The sequence below is a fragment of the Strix uralensis genome, chromosome 1 (assembly GCF_047716275.1).
Source record: "Strix uralensis isolate ZFMK-TIS-50842 chromosome 1, bStrUra1, whole genome shotgun sequence".
NCBI lineage: Eukaryota > Metazoa > Chordata > Aves > Strigiformes > Strigidae > Strix > Strix uralensis.
The window spans coordinates 73,580,414-73,605,328 of NC_133972.1; the positions used below are offsets into that span (position 1 = coordinate 73,580,414).

At 36.1% G+C, this 24,915-nt stretch overlaps 1 protein-coding gene across 4 annotated transcripts in view; it reads right to left on the minus strand.

Annotated features, from left to right (window-relative positions):
• Positions 1-24,915, minus strand: part of CDKAL1 (CDKAL1 threonylcarbamoyladenosine tRNA methylthiotransferase) — a 421,037-nt gene that overhangs the window by 85,967 nt on the left and 310,155 nt on the right. For all 4 annotated transcript variants that reach the window (XM_074870845.1, XM_074870828.1, XM_074870837.1 and 1 more), the window contains one exon: positions 9,726-9,788. In XM_074870845.1, the coding sequence (XP_074726946.1) occupies positions 9,726-9,788 (63 nt within the window). The remainder of the gene's footprint in view (positions 1-9,725; positions 9,789-24,915) is intronic.

Sequence of the window (24,915 nt, forward strand, 5' to 3'; positions counted from 1 at the left end):
TTACAGGGTCACTTTACTCAGACCTGTCTTTTCAACTGTATGATAACTAACCTTTCTTCACTCTTTTAAGTGGGATATATAGTACAGAGAAGAAATTATAACAAAATAAAAACTAAGAGTGTTGCTCGTTCCAAGAGTTTAAATGACAGCAGAAGATGGAATTGTAGCAAGTGCTGACTTAGTATGAATTGCGAAAAACGTGATCCCATCCTTCCCTGACTTACTTGAAATATACCAGATTGATTCGAAGTATCATCCAGAAACAATCTCAAATCAAAGTTTTTGTTGATGATGTTTTTTCATGTGTGTGCATACATATATGTAAGGCTATGCAGAAGACTATTAAAGAGAGGATAAGGAGATCAACATTTCCATACTCTTATTATCAGACACAAAGCCAGAAAACACACAACTGCTTCACAGCTTTATATAAAAGGGTCATTAAAACAAGCTTTTAAACAGGAATATGGAAGAAGAAAAGTAAATGTAATATGTTCACTCCATGCAAGGAAGTAAAAACCTTACCCAAGATTCTGGGTACCAGAAGATTACCAAAAATCTTCTGGTAATAAAAGCATTGACACCAACTTGCTTAACGTCTAGAACTTTAAATAACACGTCAACTTAATTCAAGTATACACAAAGACTGTAGCAATTTTATAAGCAAAACCAACTACCGTTCTCCAGTGAAAAGATAGGGATCAGAATGTAAGGCTAATTATCATATCCATTAGCAAAGTTCCTAAAACATGGGTCTCTGGATATATAATTAATTAAAAGCAAGCTCAAGAGCTTGGTCATAGGAACACTGAGATTAACAGCAAATTTTAAATTCTTGAATAGCGAAGAACTCCACTACCACCTCTGAGGGTAGGTTCCCATGACATTGTGCTGATGCACTGCTACACCTGCTGCAGGGACGCCTTCCCCTCTGACAGCAACATTGTTTCCCATAGCCACTTCAATGTTGTGATGGTGTTCAGCTGTAGAACCAAGGGGCTCCATAAATATAAAGAGTTAAAAACCAAGAAAGACAGAAAGACAGGTGAATTAAAGTAAATGGAAGGAGAATACAATGTTAACACCTGAAGAAGATACTAAACAAAGAATAGTTAGGTAGGAAGAAACAGAAAAAATAAGGTAGACTACACAAAGAAGAAATAAACTTTTTTTTTTGAGGGGGGAGAAATAGCAATAGAATAAAGAAAGAGGGAGGGGAAAAAATATGAGAGAAGGTGAAAGATAACTGGGAAATCCAATCAACTACAAACTGCACAGCGCCAGAGAGATACAGGACAAATGAGATGTTAGGGAATGGGAGAAGAAAAGACACTTGAACTTGATCTGAACTTGAAATGACCATTAGTTATCCACTCCATCATATTGCCAATGCAAGATTAAAGAGAGCTTAAAAGAAATTTTAACAGGGCCAGGCCTGTTTACTTTTTTGTGATGTCAAGGTTTTCCAGCAACTAATTTTAAAAAACCTAAAATACTTTTCTTTTTCATACTTTTGTGTCACTACACAGTAATGATGGGCAAGGTACATAAGTGATACAAGACATGCAGCAAAAGGTAATACTTTTCTCTGGAAAATAACAAGGGGATTAATGCTCCTCAGACAATTTGTTTTCCTTGAGTTCACATGACAGATATTTAATGTGTCCATAAAACTTGTGTTTTATTTTATATTTCAGTATTTTTTTGGAGGTAAAAAATTCTTATCTGGGGCAATCTGCTGTACCAGGTAGCATTTGCATGTCGTACCAAGGAAAAAACCTGAAGTAAATGACCACTATTGTTGTGATTCTTTAACTGAGAAAATGTATAGAAGTTTTTACATGGGAAGGAGGGGTGTATGTGGATTGTACCATCTTATTTCTTAAAACCGTTCTCAAGATCATTAATGAAGATACTTCAATAATATGCTGGTAACTGTGAAACCTCATTCAACGTCTAAGCCAGTGCATCATTATATAGTATATAATATAATAATATATTAGTATAATATATCTATTATATTATATATCTTATATTTTATTAGATACCTTTGCATATAGAGCCAAACATGATTTGGCAGGCTATTGTTAATAGTTTTTTAGAAAAATACTTTTAAAAAGATAGAAAAAAAGAACCTGTTTAAACTAAAACAGGAACAGCCTCCCTGCTGGTTGATAACTGGGGTAACAATCCTAAACAACTCGGTTAGCATCAGACAGCATTAGATGCTTTAAATATCCATATTATTATATATTATTAATATTCTATTTAAATATAAAATTATTACAGCAAAAGTTACTAGCATTGAATACAGTTTTAACCAACGTATTAAGCATATATACACTACCTGTTTGTATAAATTTAAGGTTTTGTGTAAAACGAAAACAACAAACCAACCATTGGTTGTACAGCAATAAATTCAGGAATTGGATTTTTGTTTTTTCATTTTCTGAAATATACCCTTCAAATAAAATATCAAGTCATTTATCCCAACATTTCAGCTATAGAATTAAGACAGAGCAGATATGTCTTTTTCTATACAGTGTATTCAACAGAGAAGTAAGCCCTTTTGTTGCATTGCTTTCCTTGTTTATTCTTCTATTCTCTACAAAACCCTAAAACAATTCCTGATATTTGAACAGCTGTTTCTAAACTGTCTATATATTAGCTTGCTCTGCGTTACAGATGGCATAAACTTCAATGCAGCGAAGAGTTAAGTCAAGAAAAAGCAGGAGCTTTTCAGGCCACTAGATTTTCTTCACTACCATCAAGTAGTGTTCAAGTGTGCCATTAGCACAAGGCCACTGCGCTGTTCTTCCAAATAGAAATTGCTTTTCTCTTTCAGTAGTCTTCTTTGAAGCCTCACATCATATCAAGAATACAAAACAGCTTTTTGTAACCTCCTCCAAAAAGCAGTTCTGAACACGAGGGAAGGGAAAAGAGAAGAATGGATGTAGGTTACAATAAGAATATTTCCATAAAACGCAGTCATATCTGACATCTGAGCTATTAAATTAAACCTGAAATCTATTTTGAGGCAGGAGATAGCAAAAGGCTCTGTCTCTTTTCAGCAATAACCTAGAAATCCTTTTCATCTTACAGAAGAACAATTCAAAGCACCTGCTTTAGGAAATCCAGACTATGGCTTATATCACAGGCATTGCAACCTCACAGTCGCCTTATGATTTAGTACAATGCTGCTCCTGGAATAAATGGAAAGGAGGTTAAAAGGATTTTTGTTATTTTCCAGAATCATACACCCAAGTCATTACCCAAAAAATCTGAAGGCTGAGACACTATCTCAAAACTACTTCCTTTTTTTCTGGCTCAAAAGTAAAACCTACACACTCACAGCACTTCCACTCCACATGCACATCTTACAAACCACAGTTAATAGCTGAGAAATATTACTGTCCTTAGGAAAAATAACAAGAATTGCTTGTGTTTTTCAGCAGTTCTGAAATTTCCCATTTCCAGATTTCAAAAAGCGTCCAAACCTGGTTTACTTAAACAGGCTAGCTGCCATGCCTCATATGTAAAACAAACCACTTACTAATGCCAGCAGCTATGAAAGGTGGCCAGCAACAAACACAGAAGTAGAAGGTAGCAAAGTCTGGGAGGTCAGGAACTACTAAAAAGGTACGAGCACAGATTACTGAAGGATATAAATCTCACCTGCCAGGTATGTTTAACGCTGCAGCTATGTTTTAGTCTTTCATTAGCTTCTTTTAAGAAACTAGTCTCATAGCAATACTTCCAACTCTGCAAGTGCCCTCTCAATGTAATCACATCATACCACAGTGCAGACACATCAAAACCAAAGTTTTTAGGATCTAATTAACAGAGTAGTATGGTGATGCCTGTCATTAGAAAGTTAGCCAACATAGGCATTTTAGAGTTGTTTCTTTCAGTAGACATCAGATTTTCCTTTGTTCAATTTTACTTATTTGTGAAGGATGCACAGAAGGTCCAGCTTCCCTGAACACGGGAGAAGAATGAAAGGAACGAGCTCACTGGTAGGAAAACTGGTCCCAACAGAAGCGCTTAACTTCCCATCTCCCCCAATTTCTGCTGTATAACTAAGCAATCCTCACCATGGTGAAGACAATTTCGCTGGTTCTCAGTGCCACCACCACCACGCTCCATTGCCCTGCCACAGGCTGCGGTCCTCAGAGGCCACCAGCTACAGCACAGGGGCCGGAAAGAATGCAGGACTAGACAGGTTTCGCTACCAGAAGCCAATCGATTCCAATCCCTCACCCCTTACCTGAGATTTTCCTCTTGCTTTTGGATACTTCATGTTTCACACAGGTACCTATGACGACTTCCAGACAATGCCACAGCCTTGGGCATTGCTATAATTAATATTTTGCATTATTGTCAATGAAAACCACTTAGACTGTACAGATATGCCTCCACAGGCAGTGCCAAAAGAGATCCTACCTGTTTGATGGTGGGCTCCTGTCTGTTTCATTATGAAAACGCAGTTTCACCCCCTCATTACTTACAGCTTTTTTCAATGTATAGTAGTATTGTTCTTTAATTTTTCTGACTTACAAATGCCTCAAACTCTCCAGAGGAGCTACAGAATCCTGCAGAATAAAGAGGTGCCCTACAAGCTGTTTAAGGATGCTGACATCAGATTATTTTCTGTTAAAAATTGGGGTAAGTTTTGGTTGAAAACAATTATCATGTCTGTAAGTGACAGCAGCCATTGGCACCTTATGGATAGCCATACATAATCTTGTTATTAATCTTCCTTGAGACAGTTATGCACACATCTACCTTTATCAAAGACAACAGAATACAGGACATCACGCCTTGCCTCCTGAAATTCCATACCAGGCCAACAGCTAGCCGAAAAACAAATGAAAAAGAAAAAACAAAAAAAAGAAAGCTTTTTGTCAGTTAATAGTTTATCTTAATACAATGGCCCATATAATTTGCCAATCACACAGGAATTGTCTACGAGGTTATAATTTTTTTGAGTGTTTTAACATTTCCAAAATACATTAATAAAAAAACATTGTAAAACATGAGGCTTAAAGACTTTACGATTATTTTAGTAGTATTGCATCAATTAGAGCACGTTTTGAAATAGTAATTTGTTTTCTCTTAATCCTGAGCACTTTCAACTTGGAGAAAAATCTCTCAAAAACCTCTTTTCAAATCACATGAACACTGACTTTTATTTCTTACTTGGTTGCACACAGCATATGCTAAAACAAATCACTAACGCTGTAAGACATGACCTTATTTTTTCATAGATCATACCCTATTCTTGAGCAAAAGATTAAGGTTGCAAAAGGCAGAAACGAATCTAGAGTTGAGTTTTAAGCACAACTCTCAGAGGATTTCTCACTGTAACAGCACAATGCTGCCAGAGGCATGTATGGACATGCCCTAAGGTCTCTCTCTCTCTGGTGATCCTCTCCAGAAGGCAGAGCAAAATGAATAGTAGTTCTGCTGTATTGTGTTTACTACACGTAAAAACATTCTTTTTCAGAGCATAAATTGAGGATTACAGTTTTAAACAACTGCTCCGGGGCTAGACTGAATACTTAATTCATCTGACAAAAAGAAGAAAAGGAACTAGGGCTCTGTGCTGCTGAGTTTGGACACTTGCTGCGTATTGGATCCTGAAGCTGATATTAAGCTTCTCAAACCTGTTGTTTTGACCAGGTAACCTGCTATCACAACTGCCTTAATAGCTTTCCAAAAAATGGGTCACAAATTTTAAAGGGCAAACATTATTTGGGAGAAAGATACTAAGGGAGTTAAACATCTACTGCAGACTGAATAAAATTCTTGCTGTGTGCAATATGGAACCTCATAGCGTACACACAAGATTCAGAAGAAATTACTTGTGTGCAAACATAATATTTCATTAAATGAGTTAGTAGAAAACTGGCCAAATTATAGCTATGGGTAAAGAGAGCACTCCTCAACTATCTCCTTTTTAATTTTAAATCACTAAAACTGTTGTTGGTACAGCTTTATGAGCAAGTCATTTTTATCTTATTATTCTGATGGTCCTAGAAAAAGATAAACTGTACATATAATTGGAAGAGATGTTCCATTGTTAACTAGAGAAAAGTTACACAGCAGTCAAAATTTGACTCGCAAGAAAGCCAGACTATACATACTCCTACTCTGCATAAACACAGGAAAAAGCAATTATTTTGAAACAAGGAATGGCTTCGTCTACAAATAGAGTTCTATGTATTTTTACACATGCCAACTGGAATAAGTTTGAACAAATGGCAAACACCCACCTGAACAGCTTTTTATAATCAAGATGTATTTCAGCATTTCCTAAATAATTATTTAGTTTTGGAAAGAATTAATTTAAAAAATATCTATTTATTTTAACAAGAAAAAAATAATCTGAGAAAAGTGAGCTTTTTGTATGCGCCTGACATCAAGAATTCAATACATTTGCCATGCGTTCAAAACTGATGCTACAAAGAGTTTTGTCAGTGGCACAGTATCTGAAAGATGCACAGGTTCCCTAGTCAAAGGCTCTGTGAAGCCCTATAGTGACACTAGGTGAAAGAGAACAGGATCAGATCCCCCTGGATAGGATAAGTATACAACCAAAGGGCAATTTTTGAGATTTGATGTTACATGGTTTCATCTGAACAATAAGAAGGGCAACTAGATGGTAAACTATACAAATTTAGGCATTAAAGTATACAGGAGCTTAACTACTCCTCCCGTGCTATCAGCAGAGGCAGAATATCTCCCACTCTTCCATCTATTTTGCATAAAGGAATTTAAAAGCTCTGACCCCTCTGCTGCTGAATCAAGGCCTCACTAGATACAAGATAAGACTCCAGACCTGTAAGGAAAAGGAAAAGGAAATCCTTGCTTTCCCCCTCCATAAAAGACCTGGCTTTTCACCTGGGAATGCAGAACCACAAACATTTAAAATGTCTTTCAGGATGCAGAACTTGCACTAGATAGGCAAATATATAGTAAGGTAAAATTTCCAAAAATAGCTATTATTTCCAATAGCTATTAGTCTCCTGAGCAAGCATAAATAGTAACAAGGTTAGTAAGGTGAGTGTACTTACTCCGTCAAAACATCGCTTTCTGGTTTAGTGAGTGAAGCACAACCTTGGAAGAATGAATGTTTTCTGATTGATTCTTCTCTTTTCTAGTGATATGCTACCATAAAAGGCTGAAGTTCTTTCAAATCTCAATAGACAGTCCCATTCCAGCCACTGTAGTTCATAAGCATCCTTTTTACGTCTGTTTTAACTACTACTACCAAACTTCAACCTACCCTTTAAGGTTATCTTTTTTACTTTACAAAGGTTCTCAGAAAAAAACCCTTTTAATCAACCAACTAAGAATCCTGGAACCCAGTAATTAAAGTCATTCGTGTCATGGTCCTGCATCACCAACACTTTCACAAAGCCATCACAAAATCTCCTTTTTATGCTTACTGAAGATAATCAAGAAAATAGGAAACAACCCCCTCCAACCAACCCTTCTGCCATGTAAATCAAACAGAACTAGAGTAAAACTAGTACAGACCTCCACTTGAAGTAGCTGTATTTTCAACTAATGTTGATTAATGTTAGATTTAGTATAAAAATGAAGAGCCCTCCCCTGGACTGCAACAATTGTGAAACTGGCAGCTAAGTTGGAAATGAAAAGCACAGAGCAAGAAATCTGCAGTGAGTTTGTTGCAGCCACTACAAATAGGAAGTAGTTAGCAGAAGGGAAACCTTCTCTATCAAATGGAAAATAAGGAAAGATCATCTTTTTAATAAACTTTAATTTGTTCTTTCCCCCCCCTTTCACTCTCAGATATATATGCAGAATGTGCTTGGAAGCAGCAAAAGAGTGGAGCTTCAAAAATCACTCATCAAACAATCGTGCTACTTTTAATAATTTATTAAAGGTCCTAAAACAAAGATCAAAAGGGAATATATCTAAGCATTTATATTCAATTCCACATTGCCTGATGACTAATTTGTAAAGAGTGCACAAGTCTTCACAACTGAAGCCAAAATCATTTGAGGATACTTTGATATAATGCCACAAAGGATATGAGCAGGAAGGCAGCAGGAGTTACAAATGGCCAACCTCCATTAAAAGTACTAATAAAAGAATAATGGAATTTCCTTGTACTATGAATAAAAAGTGTTTGGCACAGGAGAATTTAGACACAGAGAGGAATATCAAAGCTTCTGGGTTATCAGTTGCTTCTCCTTATTAGATCTTAATTGACTTACTATTACATTTACCTTAAAATGCTTCAACTCTAAAAGCAATGATCCCATTCAAAATCTTGTCACACTAATCTCCTTTATTCTTCATGTTTCTCAATTTTCACAGGCCATTAATACCTGTTTTATCAATCCTTGTAAATAATGCAAGTCTATATATAAAAAAATACTTTGAAATGATGGATTTAACTTGAAATGATATATATAATTACTAATATTATAGAATATACCTACTGTTTGTCAATGATTTATTAAAATGTAAATTTTCAAGTTGCTGGTAACTATGGAAGTCTCATAGCAACAACCTACCCGATAAATTTAATTCACTAATATTTACACAATGCATTTCTTTCTCATAGACATATGTGTAGTTACACACATACATGCATGTGTTCATACATAGAGATGGGTGCACATATATACACACTTCTGCCACCTTCTCCCCCCAAATATAAAACCTAGCTAATTTTCCAATGTATGGCTATTTGGTACGTGGCCAGGAGAAGAAGGGGTAGAGTTTAGAACTTTCCTTTGAAATTTCTAAACAAAAAAATGTTTAAAATCTTTCTTTTTTGAAACTTGCAAAATCACACACACTTTACAAAACAGAAGCAGCAAAGACAGTCATCTCATACTGCTGACAAACCGTTAAAGGATTTAGTGCACTTGCTTAAAAAACTATGCCCATAGATGCATTCAAAATAAGAGGAACTCCCTGAAAATATTTACAAACCTACTTAACTCTCCTTCAATCTGCCTGCTTAATGCCTTCTTTTGCATAATGCCTCCAAAACCCCATGACATAGTTATAGCACAGAAATGCTGTGGTATCTGTCTCCTGGTTATCCAGAATCTTCTTGTAACAGCTTTAATTTTTTATTTCACATTGCAATGTCTTTAGGAAAGTGATCTTCTTTTCTTAACCCTATAGCATGGGATATAATAAACAAGGTGGGGTTTTTCTTTTCATCAGGATTCCCATACTTTACAAATAAGGATCAAGTTATAATGATGATTTCTTCTTCTTCCCCCAGACAACCATCAGGCTGTTAGCAAAACAGCCTCTTCCAATGATCTTCCAGAATCAATAGATAATTCATTAGTATCATGTATCTCAGGGCCTAATTGACACAACAGGCTAAGCAACATACTCAAGGGTAACAGTTTCTAAATAGAGAGGAAAAAAGGAGGGGATTCCGATACCACATATGGTCACTTTGCAGGATTTAGTGTCAGTCTATAAATTATACTTCTATGAGGTTAATGTGAGTCATTGGTTTCACAAATCAGAAAATGCAGCGCTTCAAGCTTGGCTTGAAGAAACAAAGAAACATTTATATGATAGCATAATTTAAGTAACATGAATACCCTAGCACTTTCAATTTTATAATTTCCTCTTATTTTTACATTAAATATGAAATACAGTTATCACAAATGTTTGGAATTATTCTTAACAACAAACATAGGTAGTATACTTTTTCTTACCTTATGATCATATGGATTGTATGAATGAAACAGCTGGGACAGATCCTTTGTTCTCTGTTTTTTCTGAAAAACAGTATTAATAAATAAACTGTATTAGAAAAGTTAAAGGAAAAAGAAAGAGACTACTGATTTAAAAAGCTGTATGCAGGTACAAACACATTCTCTCCCCGCTTTGTTAATGGAACTGTAGGTATGAAGAGCAGTGTATGCAGATTAAGGATATTAAATATCACAGGAAATAATTAACATATATATTAACAATGTTAAGAACATATTCTTAATAAATAATAAACATTAATCTATGGAACATCAGTGGAATGTGTAAACAATTCAGATTTGTTTTAATTTCTGCACAATAAATCATAAATAATGTCTTAGAATACAGATAACAAAACTTGAAGATTAGGCTCTAATCTTGCAAAGACTTGTCTACTATTCTAGCATGTACGTGCAGTCTTGCTTTACAGCAGATTAGGTTTAAAGGAAGTCAGTTTAAAGAAGAATCATTTATTATTTTTCAATTTCTTTTGATGCTAATACTCTCATTGCCTTGATTGTGAAAATTAATAGGTGGTATGCCATTTAATGCCAAGGCAAAGAGAAAAAAAAAAAAATCATTCTGTTAAGAGCAAAGTTCAGAGACAAAACCTGCTTAATCCAGCTTCTACTGAAATCAATGAAAGAGCTTTCAGTGATTTCAGCATATGTTAAATAGAATCTCTCAGCTGCATCCTCTGGAGGAGGGGCAGGGAGAGGAGAAAAACACCCTTCATCTTTAATGCAGGGATGAGTCATGAATAAGTTCAAAGTTTTATTATGTCAAAATTGATGTTGACGTATCTCATAGCTTGGGAAGGCAAAGCATTGCATGTTGGAAAATGTGTAAAGAGGAGACAACTACAAGAACTCCTTGCTTATAGTCTGTACCATTATCTTATTTTAGCCATCATTTCTGTGAGAGTAGTTTTCCAACTAAACTGGTAGGATCTGTTCATGTTTCCAGCATGCTAGGAACTAAAAAGACAGCTGCACAACTGTACTCATTTAACTTCTGGAACCTATAGGACAATTTAGTAATTCTAGATTATGCAAAATGAACTATGTATTTCCTTTCTTTACACAGTTTTTATTTTCAGTGAAATGTTCAGATGCAGAAACTTAAGTCATAAAAGCTGTAACTTTAGTTACTAGTACAAATTTATGACAGCTGAATATTTCTGCGTCATTAAAGGTATCAGAATAACATTAGTACTTCTGTGAAGTCCCTACCTATGTTTTGGTTATGACTGCTAAAGAGTCAAGAAAATAATTTTTTTACTCACTGTCCCTCTTCAAACAAGAACAGTAAATTCCGTTTTCAGCATGAGAAGGTTACTTCTGTCATAGACAATTCTATTCAATTACCATACCTAGCAGGACTTGTTTCTCTGAGATTACTAAGGGGCTTTAAAACTAACAGAAGTGATATTAAAAAAGACATTTCTGTTAGTACATACTTTCTCAGCAATCGAACATGCCTTTGCCAAAGAAAGTATCTCCCTTAGTAGTGGAACCTTTGCCCTCTAACCCATATTAATACTTCTTTTATTTCCAATGGGGAAAAACCCACTCAAATGAAAGCATCAGGTAGCGCAACCCAAATTCTATCACAACCCTTCAATGATTTCTTTCCTGGTAGTACAGTTATATATAGTGAAAGGACTTAAAATACTGTAAAAAGGATTTTGAGAAATGTGATAATAAATTGAAAACAGCTATAAAAATGTTTATTAAAAAGGTTACTTAAAACCCTAATTTAATGTAGAATCATGCAAGAAATAGACAAAAGCTTTTTAGTTTGGGATCTGGAGACCTCCACTAATCTTTCTAGGAAAAAAATCCCACAAAATCCAGAAAGAGTGTAACTCTTGCTTTTCTTACTGAAGACTGTTTCTCTTGTATCCATTTTGACTGCACACAAAGTGCTTTTCAGTATTTTTATTGCAATGGCTTTAATAACACTCAATAAAACTATATGACAGAAACCCTCCTGTCCTTCATCTTCAGACTCTGGCCAAAATGCTATTTACACAGTCAGCTGGACAAGATGAAGAATGAAGATGGCTCCCCTTACACAATACATTGACATAGTCTTCCACTTTTTATTATAGGAAATTATGGTTTCTTTTCTACCTTTCCACAAAAGGCAGAAGTTCTGCTTTTTGTACAAAACCAAAATATTCCTGACTGGGGAAATGCTGGAAATTCATGACACAGAGGAACATGGAATGAAACTTCTGGAGATGCGCATGAAAAAATGCTGCCCCAAAATTCCCAGGATGCCCCATATACTTAGCTGATCTAAATCTAAACAGCATTTGACTACTTTGTAGGAACTCTGAAAGAGAGAAAAACATCTTAAGCAGAGTTAAGATTGCTTAGCAATAACACCGAGTTTGGCTTAACTCAGATCTCTAAAAAACAGAAACATAAAACATTTCAAAACACAGACTAAGAAAAGGACAAGGAATTCATGCTGCTATAACAGCAACCTCTTCAACTCCTACAGCAAGCATTAGCCACATGATATTAACAGTAAGTTTTTTAAATGAAGAAAAGCCATAGTTCCCAGCTCACCTGTAAGCAGCGTAAAACACAGAGTAAAGCAGGCCTCTCCATGTCTAGATGTGACAGAGGAAAATAAGGAGCCCAAAAGCTCCTTCTCCTTTATTGCCTCCAGTGGACTACTTTAGTCCCTAAACTGCCTATTTACATGCATCTCCACAGAACTTCTTTCCTTGACGCAGCTTCATACTCCTATTTCTCCTTCCCTGTCTTAGTCCAACATTCCTTCTAAGCACTCTCTTGACCAATATAAAAATATTTTTCTTCCCCCTGTCTTCCTGCTCTTTCCCTTTAGTCTTCTGATTCCCCATTCCTTTGTTCTGTACCAATAATGCTGTCAAAATCACATGGTAAAAAGACTCAGAAGAATCCTTAGGCAAATGTACTGTTCCATTGTACTGTTCCACATACAGCAGAGCAGTATTGCTTTCAAACATCCTCACAGATCTGCATAGGATATATTTAAAGTCATTACTTTTCTGAAAAAATTCAAGTGTCTTTCCAAAGTCACCACAGAAATTAGTACAGGGTATTTCCAAAATTGAAAAGACTTCTTAGGAGTCTGATAGCAGCACCAGACTTGTAGCTTATTTCCATACTTCTCTCAGGCTTGCCATATATTGATACAGCCTATGTTCAGTGATCACAGAACATTTCCTTCAACCAAGTTACTCTTGGCAGTGGGTCACTTGCAATACTCTTAGTCTGGCTGTATGTAATTTTGGTGCAAGAGCATTTGACACATAACAAGCCAGAGAGACACTATTCCTCCACAGACTTTTCCAGTATTGGTTTACCAACAGGACAATCAGAGTCATGTTAACACTTGAGATAAATATCATATGACTAACAAGACCAGTAAAACCTCAGTCTGAGAACTGTGCACAGTCTTCTACTCGTGCATCAAAGCAAGCAGTGGTGTATGCAGTAGGGATCTTTTACAGCACTAGTAGCAGGCCATAGGGAGAACCACAGGGTACCCTACTCAAAGAGAAGGAAGGGCTTTTCCTGGGTAGAGGGTGCTGCCTGCATCACTGCTGTATACAACTGTTCACATGTTGGAGTCTGTGGGAGTCCAGCAAGATCCTCCTAAATTTACAACAAGCAAGACTGGACAGAAGGTTCCCTAATAGATGTATGTATATATGTGTGTGTGTGTGCACATGCTTTACAGGGGCAGAGATTTTGTTAGGTTGGAAAATTCTGACAAGTCAGTCATGCACTGATTTAAATTTTAAACCCATAGTCTTTAGTTTGTAGAACTTAAAGAAACAAATTTAGGGAGATGAAATAGATAAAGAGCTGCATTCAGATACTATGCTAATGTGAGCCACTAAATATATATGCATATGACTAAAAACAATTTTTCACTTTTCTGTTTCAATAAGTTCTAACAATGCCACATTATATAGGAGATAAAATGGAGGCACTTTTTATTTCTATCTCTGCTGGAAAAGTATGTGAAAGCCTGATGAAGTACAGATTAAAGTGCTGCTGCAGGACTGAGTTAAATACTGTAAAATCATATATGCATGTACACATAAGTATGCCAGGATGGGTTTCCCTAAGTTTCCCCCCTTTTGTAAGGGAATTATTTCAAGCTTGTTACTAAAATACACGTAAGTTAAGTGCTTCTCAAAAGACAGGTAGTATTCAACATGCAGTTATAAAAACAAGAACCAGAAACAACATCAACTAATGATGTTTCTTATGACAACACACATAGACAACATCAGTAGTGAGGAAACAACACATAACCATAATTTCATTATTTCCCCACCTGTAAGCATACATACAAGTAACATATATTTTGCTCTAAATATTTTCTTTATGTGTGTCTCATTTTCTGAGCCTCAGGCTTTTGAAGTCTTATTTTTAAATACTAAGATTTTTTTAAAGGGACATTGGTCATCTGAAACACATATTATATGCTTGAAGTGCAGTAACAATAAAGTATCTTTTTAGAACACATCTAGATTTATAAACCAATCAAACCAAGAGTTAGCGACCTTGGTGTTTTTACTCTTTTTTCTTGTGCATTGATTTTTAGCAATAATGAAACATTTCATAATACTTTAAGTGGACTACACTGTGGATTATTATCCTACTTTGATCAGGAAAGGTCACTTAAAGAACAAATAGGTAGAATGCAAAAAAGTAACCAAACAAAAAAAAAGCCCTGTACGGGATGAATCTCTAAAATATCTTGTGCACAAGTTCACCAGCATAGAATTTTGTGTTGACTACAAAAAAATAAATCTGTTTTTTTTTTTTTTTTTTTTTGGCAAATAATGATGTGAAAATAGGTTAAAGGTAAGGGTATCTGAACAATACATTTTTATAAACAGAAAATATTTCAGAAAAGTAAGTTTGGAAATAACTATACCAAATACTAAACACTGTAGGCTCACACACGTATACTGCACTTCTCTGGTGATCCGCTTTTCATACTCAGGTGGTAATTACCTGCTTTCAGATTATATTAATGTAGCCTAAAACATGTTTGTTTTTGTTTTAAGCATGGTATTGTAGCTCTATGACATTTATTGTGAAAGAGAATTACAATATCGCCGAGATATTTTTATTACAGATTACTTAGAAGCAGCTTAAATGGAATATTCTCAGGTTTTCATCTAGGAATAAAAGGGACAAAATTACTTCCCAATATGAAGGCACCACTGGTTTAGACTCGACTTTCCATTTTAAAAAGTCTATTTTCAGCTTCAAGGTTCTTAATTCCAGCCTAATAACACGACAGATCTGCAGATTCTACCACTCCATTGAAGGTGTCAGCCTCAATATATCATCAGCAAAGTTCTCCTGCTTTTGTTTTTCTGCTTCCATGATTTTAAATCCCTCCAGTATATGGGGCTGCAGTCAGTAACAGGGACCCATACCTGTCTCCATTCAAATATTCTTCTCTTCCTTCATGATCACAGTGAATAGTAACATGTATCAAGGCAACCAGATTTTATTTCAGTATTTCAGTTCTCGTCCCTCACCTACCATCTTCTCTCCCATTTCTCTTTTACATACTGCTGATCAGAATTAAAATACAATTTTATTTTGTCACAGGAACCTTATTTAATTTAGAGTCTATAAAGCATCTCACACACTTGAGCATGCTAACAACCAATAGCAACACTGTTTTTCTTTCAAACAAGTCTGGAAAACCGCATTACCCGCTTGTATAGTATCTAACGGATTACGTAATTTAGAATTAAAACCACATTAAACTTTGTGACCCAAGGTAGAATTGAACTACAACTCTGACAGACATCGGGAGAAGAATGAAGCAGCTTTGCAGGTATTTTCAGAGTTTTCTTCCCCATTTTTCTTACCAAAAGCATGGAGGCCTCAGTGTAATATATGCTTGCAAGAGCAAAAAATGTGATGTTGGAGCTTTCTTTTCTGAAACAGTACATCTAATGCATTTTGTGTTATGGCATTCTCTAACTTAAGTAACATGTATTTTCTGATTGATAACAAAGCTGTGTCTTTCTTCTCCCACATGTTACATCTGTGCTCTCAAAATGACAAAGGTCTTGGGTAGTTCCAAACTCCAAACTTTTGTAAAACGGAATGGAACTCAAAGCACCCTATCTAAAGACACTGACTGTCCTAACTTTAATCTCTAAAGAGTTACTTGGCAAAATACCAGAGAGACGTAGAAACTACTACAACCAGGGTACATTTGAAACCCTTCCTTAGAGATTCAATCCATAAAGCCTTAAAGCTCTGTACCTATAACCACAATACAGACACGAGGCAAGCCACTGAAACTCCTACATTATCAAACTTTACAGATTGCTTTTTGTTTGGCAAAATGATTTTTAAAGTGATCAGAAACCAGCAAACCGTTCTCTTTGACCTTGAGGTGTTCAGTGCACCCCTCTCTTAGAAAAGAGCCTGAAAAAAATATTGTGACCCAGCCAGATTTCTTGATAAAATCGTAACTGGTGTTAATTATGCTCTTGCGTCTGTGCCCTGTAAGGTCTGAAAGGACAGAAGTGACAATACAGGCTTGACAAGTTTTCTACTTCCTATAGCTAACTCATTCTTACTAGTATTATTCCTGTCTTTCTGATCACATCTATAAGGAAGCATACAAAATCATTTGGGGATTAGCTAGTCTTTTTGACCTACTCTTCCTTGAATTACTATGTTAAAATAGAATCACTGTTCTACTTTAACTATTGATACATGTGCATTTCATTTCTTAGCTTGGTTTAAGAAATTACTTTAACAATTTTTGATCCATACATGGAAAATGTCACTTAGTGCTACAATGTGTTATATCCAGCAGTTTACCTAGATATCCAGGATGGTGAACATTTTTTCCAACTCCAGTTAAAAACAGAACTATACATTCATATTTTGTATACTCTTTAAGACTTTTGTATACTCAATGATTCTTTCTAAAAAATTAGAACAAAAATTTATGAGCCCATACAATCTGGTTTTTGTCTAAAGGAGGAAAACATATAAAACTTTACATACCTTTATTTATCATATTAATCTAGAAAATGCTCAGAAACATTAAAATGATCCTGTCTTCAGAATTATGGCAACACAAATAGTCATGGTTTAGTCTATTTTACATCTCAAGTAGAGATTTTAATGGAAAAATACAAACATTTTCAAAAAACAGCATAGTATCTTCATAAGATCATCTGTCAACCTATTTGAAAATAATTTCCTGAAGGATTCATTTTCAATTAAACCACAGGCATTGCAATTTCTTCCTTCTTACCTCCCATATAAATTCAGCTATGTGATACACATTCTTCACACTTATGTATTTCACAAATACTAATGGATTCTATTCCTTCTGTTACATTTGAGTTCTTAATTTAGATTAGGATTAATGTTTGTTATTCCTGTCATTTTTCATAATAAAATCCCCGCCTTAGCAGAGGATAAATTATGCAAAATTTATTCTGAAGACTTTCACAAAGAAATACTTGATTTCAAAAAAGGCCTTCAACACTCATTGATCTTGAGGTTCCTTAAATTGGGTATACTTTGTAAATGCTCTGTCTCACTTCTGGTATATTTTTGTGTCTGAAATTCATACTGAAATTTCATAATCTATATGAAGTGGGCATTTTCTAAGGATGCCAGTGTAACTGATTAGGAAAACTGTTTAACTCAAAAAGATTTTGTAGAACAAGTATCCAACAGAAATTTGGCCTGGGATATCAGTCATATTTCAAATTAGATTGTTACTAAATCAAAAATAAGTGATTGGTCACAAGGGACAGACTGATTTTAAATATATATAGTTATTGCACCCAGTTATGTAATAATATAAACCAGAATGAACTGCAAACTATATTTTAGTAATGAAATGTAATTTATATACATACATGTTAAGCCCAGGACATATATGGGCTTACATATATATAACCCAGGAATGACCTGTCTGCAGTGCACTCTTTTATAATCTGGTGAGATATTTGTGTGCTCTACTGCACGACATCAGCCTTGAAAGCATTAGGTTTTCCAGCACCCCATAAAGAACAAAAAGAGCAGAAGTGTTGCAGAAGGTAGATCATGGTACAAATAGTGAGTAGTAAACAGAGCTCAAGTGCTTGCTCTGTGGGAGAGACCACTCGTGTACCCACAACACACAACTTCACTAGACACACAAAAATTGCCCTCACTGTATTATTCAGTCCTCCACTGTACATTCAGGTTTTCAGCAGTTCCAAGTTCCATGTGGATTTTTAGCACAGTGACTGGAGGTGCAGGCACAGCAATGAAAACAGCAGAAGATATGAGTTCCAAAGCACTCAGTGACCTGGTTGACTGTGATGGCTTTGCAGGAGTGTGCTTGGATTATCAAAGACAGATGAAGTTCAGCAAAGGGTCACCAAGAACCCACTTCAGGATGTTTCACTGTTCTTTTCTTCCAAAGCACAATTTATGGGCCATCATAAATGTCACAGGATTTGTAAATGACAGACAAAGCTTAGTCACCTCCATGATACAAAAAAATTAATGAAAAAAATGCATATTAAAAAACTTTAAAGGCAAACTGCAGGTATGAAAAAGTAAGGGAATTATATTGATAAGTCTGTAGTGTTTTTTGAAAAAGAAATAAATTCTAAATCGGACTTGGAGCACTGGCAAATTCTGTTCCTGGAATCTAAAACAACAGCTACAGATAGCCACAAAACTAATACACTTAACCAGAGCCTATTGATGCTAGGCAACAAAGATAGTAAAGTAGTAAAGCTTAAATGATTTCATTATCATAATTAATATAAGACCTGGATAGGTTCTTAATTTGCTATCTGTGTTAAGTCATAAACTATTAAATCTAAACCATGGTCTCTTTTGAGGAAGTCTAGAATTGCCAAAGCCAAGAGGGGTTTTTTTTTAAGAGACAAAAAATTTTTCTGTTCTGCTGCATGTATACAATTTCAGGGATTAAGTTATGGGCAATACTCCCTTATGTCTACAGCTGCTGGCACTGTTTCCAGCTGTGAGCAGACTGGTTCCTAAAGTGTATTAAAATTCTGAATTAAAAAAGAGAAAAATTTCCAGTACTACAGAAATTCCGTAACTGCAATTCAAGTAAAAGTTACGAAAAGACCCAGTTAAAACTTCTTCTATTGTTCTTTCACTTCATTATGAGCCAGTGAAGAGGACAGAAGGACAAAGAATGCACAAATGTAACATCCAGTTGCCATAGAAGTCCCTTCTGTGTGAGATTGTGTGAATGGGTTCTATAGGCATCTATGGATTTGGATGGAATTGTAGCAGAAAACAGCAGGCCAAAAATGATAACATTAGCTGAAAACATTAGCTGAAAATGTACCATATGAAAAGTATTATTCCCAAGTATTAATAAGATCTGTAAACTAGTGCTCCTGCTGAATCTGCAATAACTAACAAACTCGGGAGACCAACAGTCTGTTCAATCTGCCCAAGGCCAGTATGATCAATAACAAAGAGACTCAAACCACAGGGTGGTGACTCCTGTATTCAGATGAAGACTGCAGAATTACATTTATACCCAAAGGAACAAAGATCGCTCTGAGAGACTTTCCAAGCACCCACCTCAAAGCCACAGGTTGACCCTCCACATCTGAGCACACAGCTGGGGCTGGCCTCCTAGCTGCTGCTCCACAGGTGAGCAAGCGAGTGAATGCCAGTGACTAAATGAATGTGTTGTGCAAACAGTTACCTGCTTTTAACAAAACTGACTTGGTTCTACCAATAGCAACAGCTTAATGAGTAAAAGGTGCTTGAAGAAATTTTGTTTCTCTCTGCCTCACTTCAATCCCCCATCAGGGAAGCTGGAATTTACAAAACAGTCCTTAAACTTCCTGGAACACTTTAACTTGAAGCCCCAGATCAGAGTACATAATTCATAATCACTGGTAAAAAGATGCACAATTTTCAGCTTTTATTGCCCCCATGACATTTGTCTTACCAATTCAATCTTTGTAATTAATGGCAGAGGCTTCCAGTATACTCCATGTATGTGTGTATTCATGTAGCTTGCAGTGTAATTTAAATGTGAAAGAAATTTGTGCATTGAGTTTATCCTGGTGCCATTTTATATAAAGTTCTTTTGAAAAACAATGTTATCGTCTTGAAAATTTCACTGAACTGAGTTTAGGTAGGAAATACAGAAGAATTACATACTTCTCTGTATTTCTATAAGCAATTGCAATAGATGCTAAACCATAAAAGCCTACAAAAAAAGAAAAAACTTGGTGACACCACTAAACTCGTTTCACTAAACTACATTTCCATTTTTTGTTTTGAATTTTTCTAAGAAAAAGATTTATAGTGAAAGGAGAAATTTAACTGAGATGCTGATCACATATATTTATATTGGAGGTATAAATTGTTTTCTCCTTTAAAATCAAAGACTGTTTCACCTTATCTGTAGAGAGTACCTTCTTTCCCTTCAATTCAGTGCAGGAGTATGTGGTATACAAAACTCCTGATGCTATTTCAGCTTCCTTGCAACTAAAATCTCAGAAACCCATCAGGATTTCCAGACAGACTCACAGCAGAAGGAGAATGGGTAATGAGTGCTCCTGGCCATTACAAATCTTAGAGGATTACATTTTCCTAAAAGTAATTTTTTATATTGGACAGTCAACATGTGGACTGTACATGGCTACAAGTACCAACCCACAAAATTATAACACGTTAGTGGTGGTTGCAGAAACCTTGCAAATTCTGTAACTATTTCTGACCTGACAGTGAAGTTTAGAAAGAACTTTGCCTCTTTCTCCACATGTATATTCTCCACATTTTATTTTCCAGTGCCCTTTAATTCTTTTTCTTAACAACATGCCTAGCTTTAACCCATAGCTTTAAGATGCTCAAATTTTCGAACTGAAATGGTATAAAGTTTACGAGAAAGCTGTTGTTAATTCTCATTGATCAGTTTCTGCTGTAAAAACAAAGGAAAATTCAAAAAAGTAGAACTCCAAATCAGTTTCCCAAGTGGATTATCCAGTCTAGCTTCAACTTTTGATTTGCTCTCCTAAGCAAGATTGTCATACTCCTTGAAAGTGTAATACTTCTATCAGGTGCCTGAAGCACACCAGTGCAAGATTTAAGAGCCATGGCTTCAGGCTAGTGTCAAAATATTCTTGTACTTTCTCAGGGGTCTGACTCTGCACAGCCCAGCTCTGACTGTTCAACTCCTTCCCCAGATTCAGCTATGAAGTGAATTTTCAGCAGCTCCGCAGGCAGATCATTTATAGCTTTCCAAAAGGGTACAACCCATTTTAAAACCTACCAGCTCAACTGTCTCCCACCGCAAGAAAAACAGATTTTCATTTCAGCACCTGGTCAAATAACTTAAAGTGGTTTGAACTTGAGCTGAATCTAGCTCTAAAATAAAACTTTCTTAAAACTTTTGTAAAATTCTACTTAGTAACTTTGTCTAACCACAAAAAAACCTATTCACAGGTAATTAATTTCCTTTGAATTCATCACACAAACCCACAGTTCTGGCTGCACACGAATGGTGAGCATTGTGGTAGATTTAAAGCATAAAAGAAATGAAACGTTTTAACCATCTTTAAAACAGGGAAAAAGGAGGAAGCAGGCTTTCATAGGTCAGTCACAGTTTATACAGTTCCTGGAAAAATAGGGAGGAAAATATGCAAAACTATTTGTAAGCATCCAGAAAGTAACACAAAGAGGCAACACTGATTTGCCAGTAACCAACAGCTATATCTATCAAAATGAATCCCATCAGAGAATAACTGGCCAGAGAAAGCATAGCTATGTTGATGGTTTGCAAGGCTTTCTGCAGTACCTCACATGTTGTTCTCATAAAAACATAAGGAAACACAGTGTAAATAAAACTGCCAGAGAGCAAGCGCAAAACTTGCTGGAAAACGTTAACTTGGAATACTTCTAGAGTTCACTGACAAATATGAAGGATAATATATTGATTTTTCCTTCATGGCCTGCCTCCTCCTCCTCCAGCTTTCACATTTTTAATTCTCTGGCCCCAAACTTGCCATAAAAGTCTTCACTCGGGTCTTTATTCTTGCAGAGCAGCAAGCAGTAAATAAAAGTGTACTGCTGAGAAAACAAAAGTGTGGTACAGAGGTTCAGCAGTCAAACTCAGTCATTAATCAGTCTTGGCTTCTCTTACACATGAAGTACAATCTGCATGTTATACCATGCATTATTGCATGTGTTGGCGGGGGGTGTCAGGGGCCAAGCATCTTTGATACACCAGAAGCAGTTATCACAGCTGCATCTAACTCCTGGGGCATGTAATGCCATTTAGTCACAGCACTTAACAAGGGAGCTCAAAGGCAGTGATGGTAGACCAGAGTAGCAGTACTGTTGAATAAGTGGCATTGTTACTTTTCCTACTCACTTATTTCATTTTTCTTTCCTTTTCTCCCACCTCCTGATCTCCCCAGCTCTCTTCCCTAATTTTAGAAGAATATCCCTACATACTTCCATTGTATGGTCTTTGGATTGGCCACCATTAAACTGCAGCAAGAAGTATTACTGATTCTGCTATGCCTGTGAGTATTAGAAACAAGGGAGATGGTCCCTTCCTTTCTGGACATTTAAATCACATTAACTAATCAACAGCATCCAAAGTTGCACTCTCTCAGCTGCAAGTGCTTAACAGTGCAATTGGTCCTCTCACATATCACAGAGTACATGAAACTCTATAAATTTATTTCTAGATTTATCCCAGACAGCGGATGAATTATTTCCTTGCCCTAGCTCTGACCCTGGCTTCCCCAGCCACATTGTGCCACATCACTACCCACTAACGCCTGAAGCACATGCTCCAAGGCAAGGGCAGCCCTGAGTTGTCATCTCTCCTCACTGTCTGCTCAACAGGGAGCTTACTAGCCTTTTCTTTGATGGTAAAACTGCAACGTTCAGCTGTGCTCCCTTTCCTTTAGAGTTGTGAACAGAACAAAAGGTGTCCCTTGCACAAGCAATGCTTTTCCTGTTGCTCTCTTGCTACTTGGGAGTTAAAAAGTGCTGAAGGAGAGGACAGGTAATATTGCCTGATGCAGAAATGTGGTTATTTCTCAATCAGCCAAGGACAGTTTGGTGACACATAGACAGTTATTTAATTCGAATAGGTAAGAGCACATGAGCTACCAAAGAAGATTCAGCTGTTTGTGTGTGGAGATTCAGAACTACAAAACCTATATCCATCCAGCAAAGGAGGAATTAAACAGCATACTGTATCTGCCAGTAGCCAAGAATACCTATTTCTAGCACCTTGTAGAATTTTAATCGGTGAAGACAGATATGGGGGTTCTGCAGCCACTCAGTTATGAAAGGGTGTCAGGAAATTTTTTGAAGACCTCTTAGAGGGAAGCAAAAGCAAAGCAGTCTAAGAAAAATAAGTAGTCATCATAGAATAAAGGCATAAAATACAAGATGATTGGTTTGCTCCCACAGAAATGGTCAAATACAACTTGACTGGCAGCAACACTGATAAGGTGCATATGGCATTATCCTATCCTTACAGAAAAAATCTCTTGGTGCATTATGTACTGCTCCTACAATTGGTAAATATAGTGACAGATCTAAGTGATGGTTTGATTAAATGGAGGGGGATACAATGTCTGATCACAGATATTTTTTTTTTTTCTAGTAACAATGGGTATATTTAACAGATAAAATACAGCACATAGATAGATGAGGTTTTAGAATCAGTAGGAGTTTTGCCTGGATGCAATACTTGGGGGCAGATGGATGGCAGAGGGGCAAACCACCTGCAGTGTAGTTGGATGGACACATTCCTACAGAGGAGAAACAGAATACAGGCCTGGACGTCCTTGAACCAAAAGCTACTGCTAGCCTAGGGCAAGTACTGCTTGGGATGAAGGCTGCTGAAAACTGAGGTTTTGGAGACTGGGTAGACACTGTCAGATGTGAGACAAGGTGTCACATCTTTGTCCACAACGGACATGGCAAGCCCACCATTCCCTTCATGTACTGAAAGATTTTAGTAACTCCCTGCTATACATCATGAGAAAATATCCCATACCTACCTCTATTTTTGGAGAAAATTATTTTTGAAATCAAATAGTAGTTCTGTTATAAAATTTGTAACTTGGTTATTCACCTTGGTATAGTAAGCACAATGCTTAATACAGCTAATACAGAGAGAAAAATTTAAGGAGACACTCTTCAGAGGAATTAAAGGAAAGGTTCAGTAGTTGACTGACATAAAATTTTCTAGCTGGGAGCAAGTTAATTATTTGATGGTATATAGAAAGAGAGAAGGAAAGAAATTGTAAGAGAAAGCGAATATAGTCTTTTATCTTGGCAATCACAATGCTTTTTTTTAAAAATTTAATAATTACCCCAATAATTGAAACTGAATTGCTTACACTATTGAAAATACATATAGAAAGATTGGAATCCACACTGCAGTTGAGGGCAGTGTAATCATGAAGCTTCAGTCACGTTACTGCTCTCAAAACAGCTGCCATCTCCTATTCTCAGTAGAGATGAACCTAATTGTACCTTACTACAATCCCTATTTTCAAAATGGCTATTTCCTCACGTTGTTTCCATGTGACAGAAATCAAGCTGATCCTGAGATGATGATGTCCCCTAATGCTTTCAGAAATTGCGGGGGACCAAATCTCAAGGACAGAGAGAGAAATCTCCTTGCAAGTCCCCAGACAAGTAATAGTTTCCTTGAAAAACTAAAGGACAGAGAAATTAAAATTATCAGGAACATAAGGTGTTACAGATCCTTAATTTTAGAGAAAAAGAGTAATTTTTACACTTAGAATTGAAGCATTCTGATCGTTTACAGTGCAGCTAAATATAAAATCCCTGCCAGACACATCTAAATCATGTTCTCTTACGTTGCTTATTAAAATATTTACCTGACTAGAATCTGTAATTTGAGTCACATAACTATCAGCGCTGTCAGTTTTATGATTGAATGTAATAGGGAAATGGAGAAATCCAGATCAAAAATAATAATGACAGCAACAATAACAATCTACAAAATAACATTTCATAGTTAACACACTTCAGAGTGAGAATTTCCTACAGACAGCCTACTGGAGATAACAAACATCCAGACTCATCT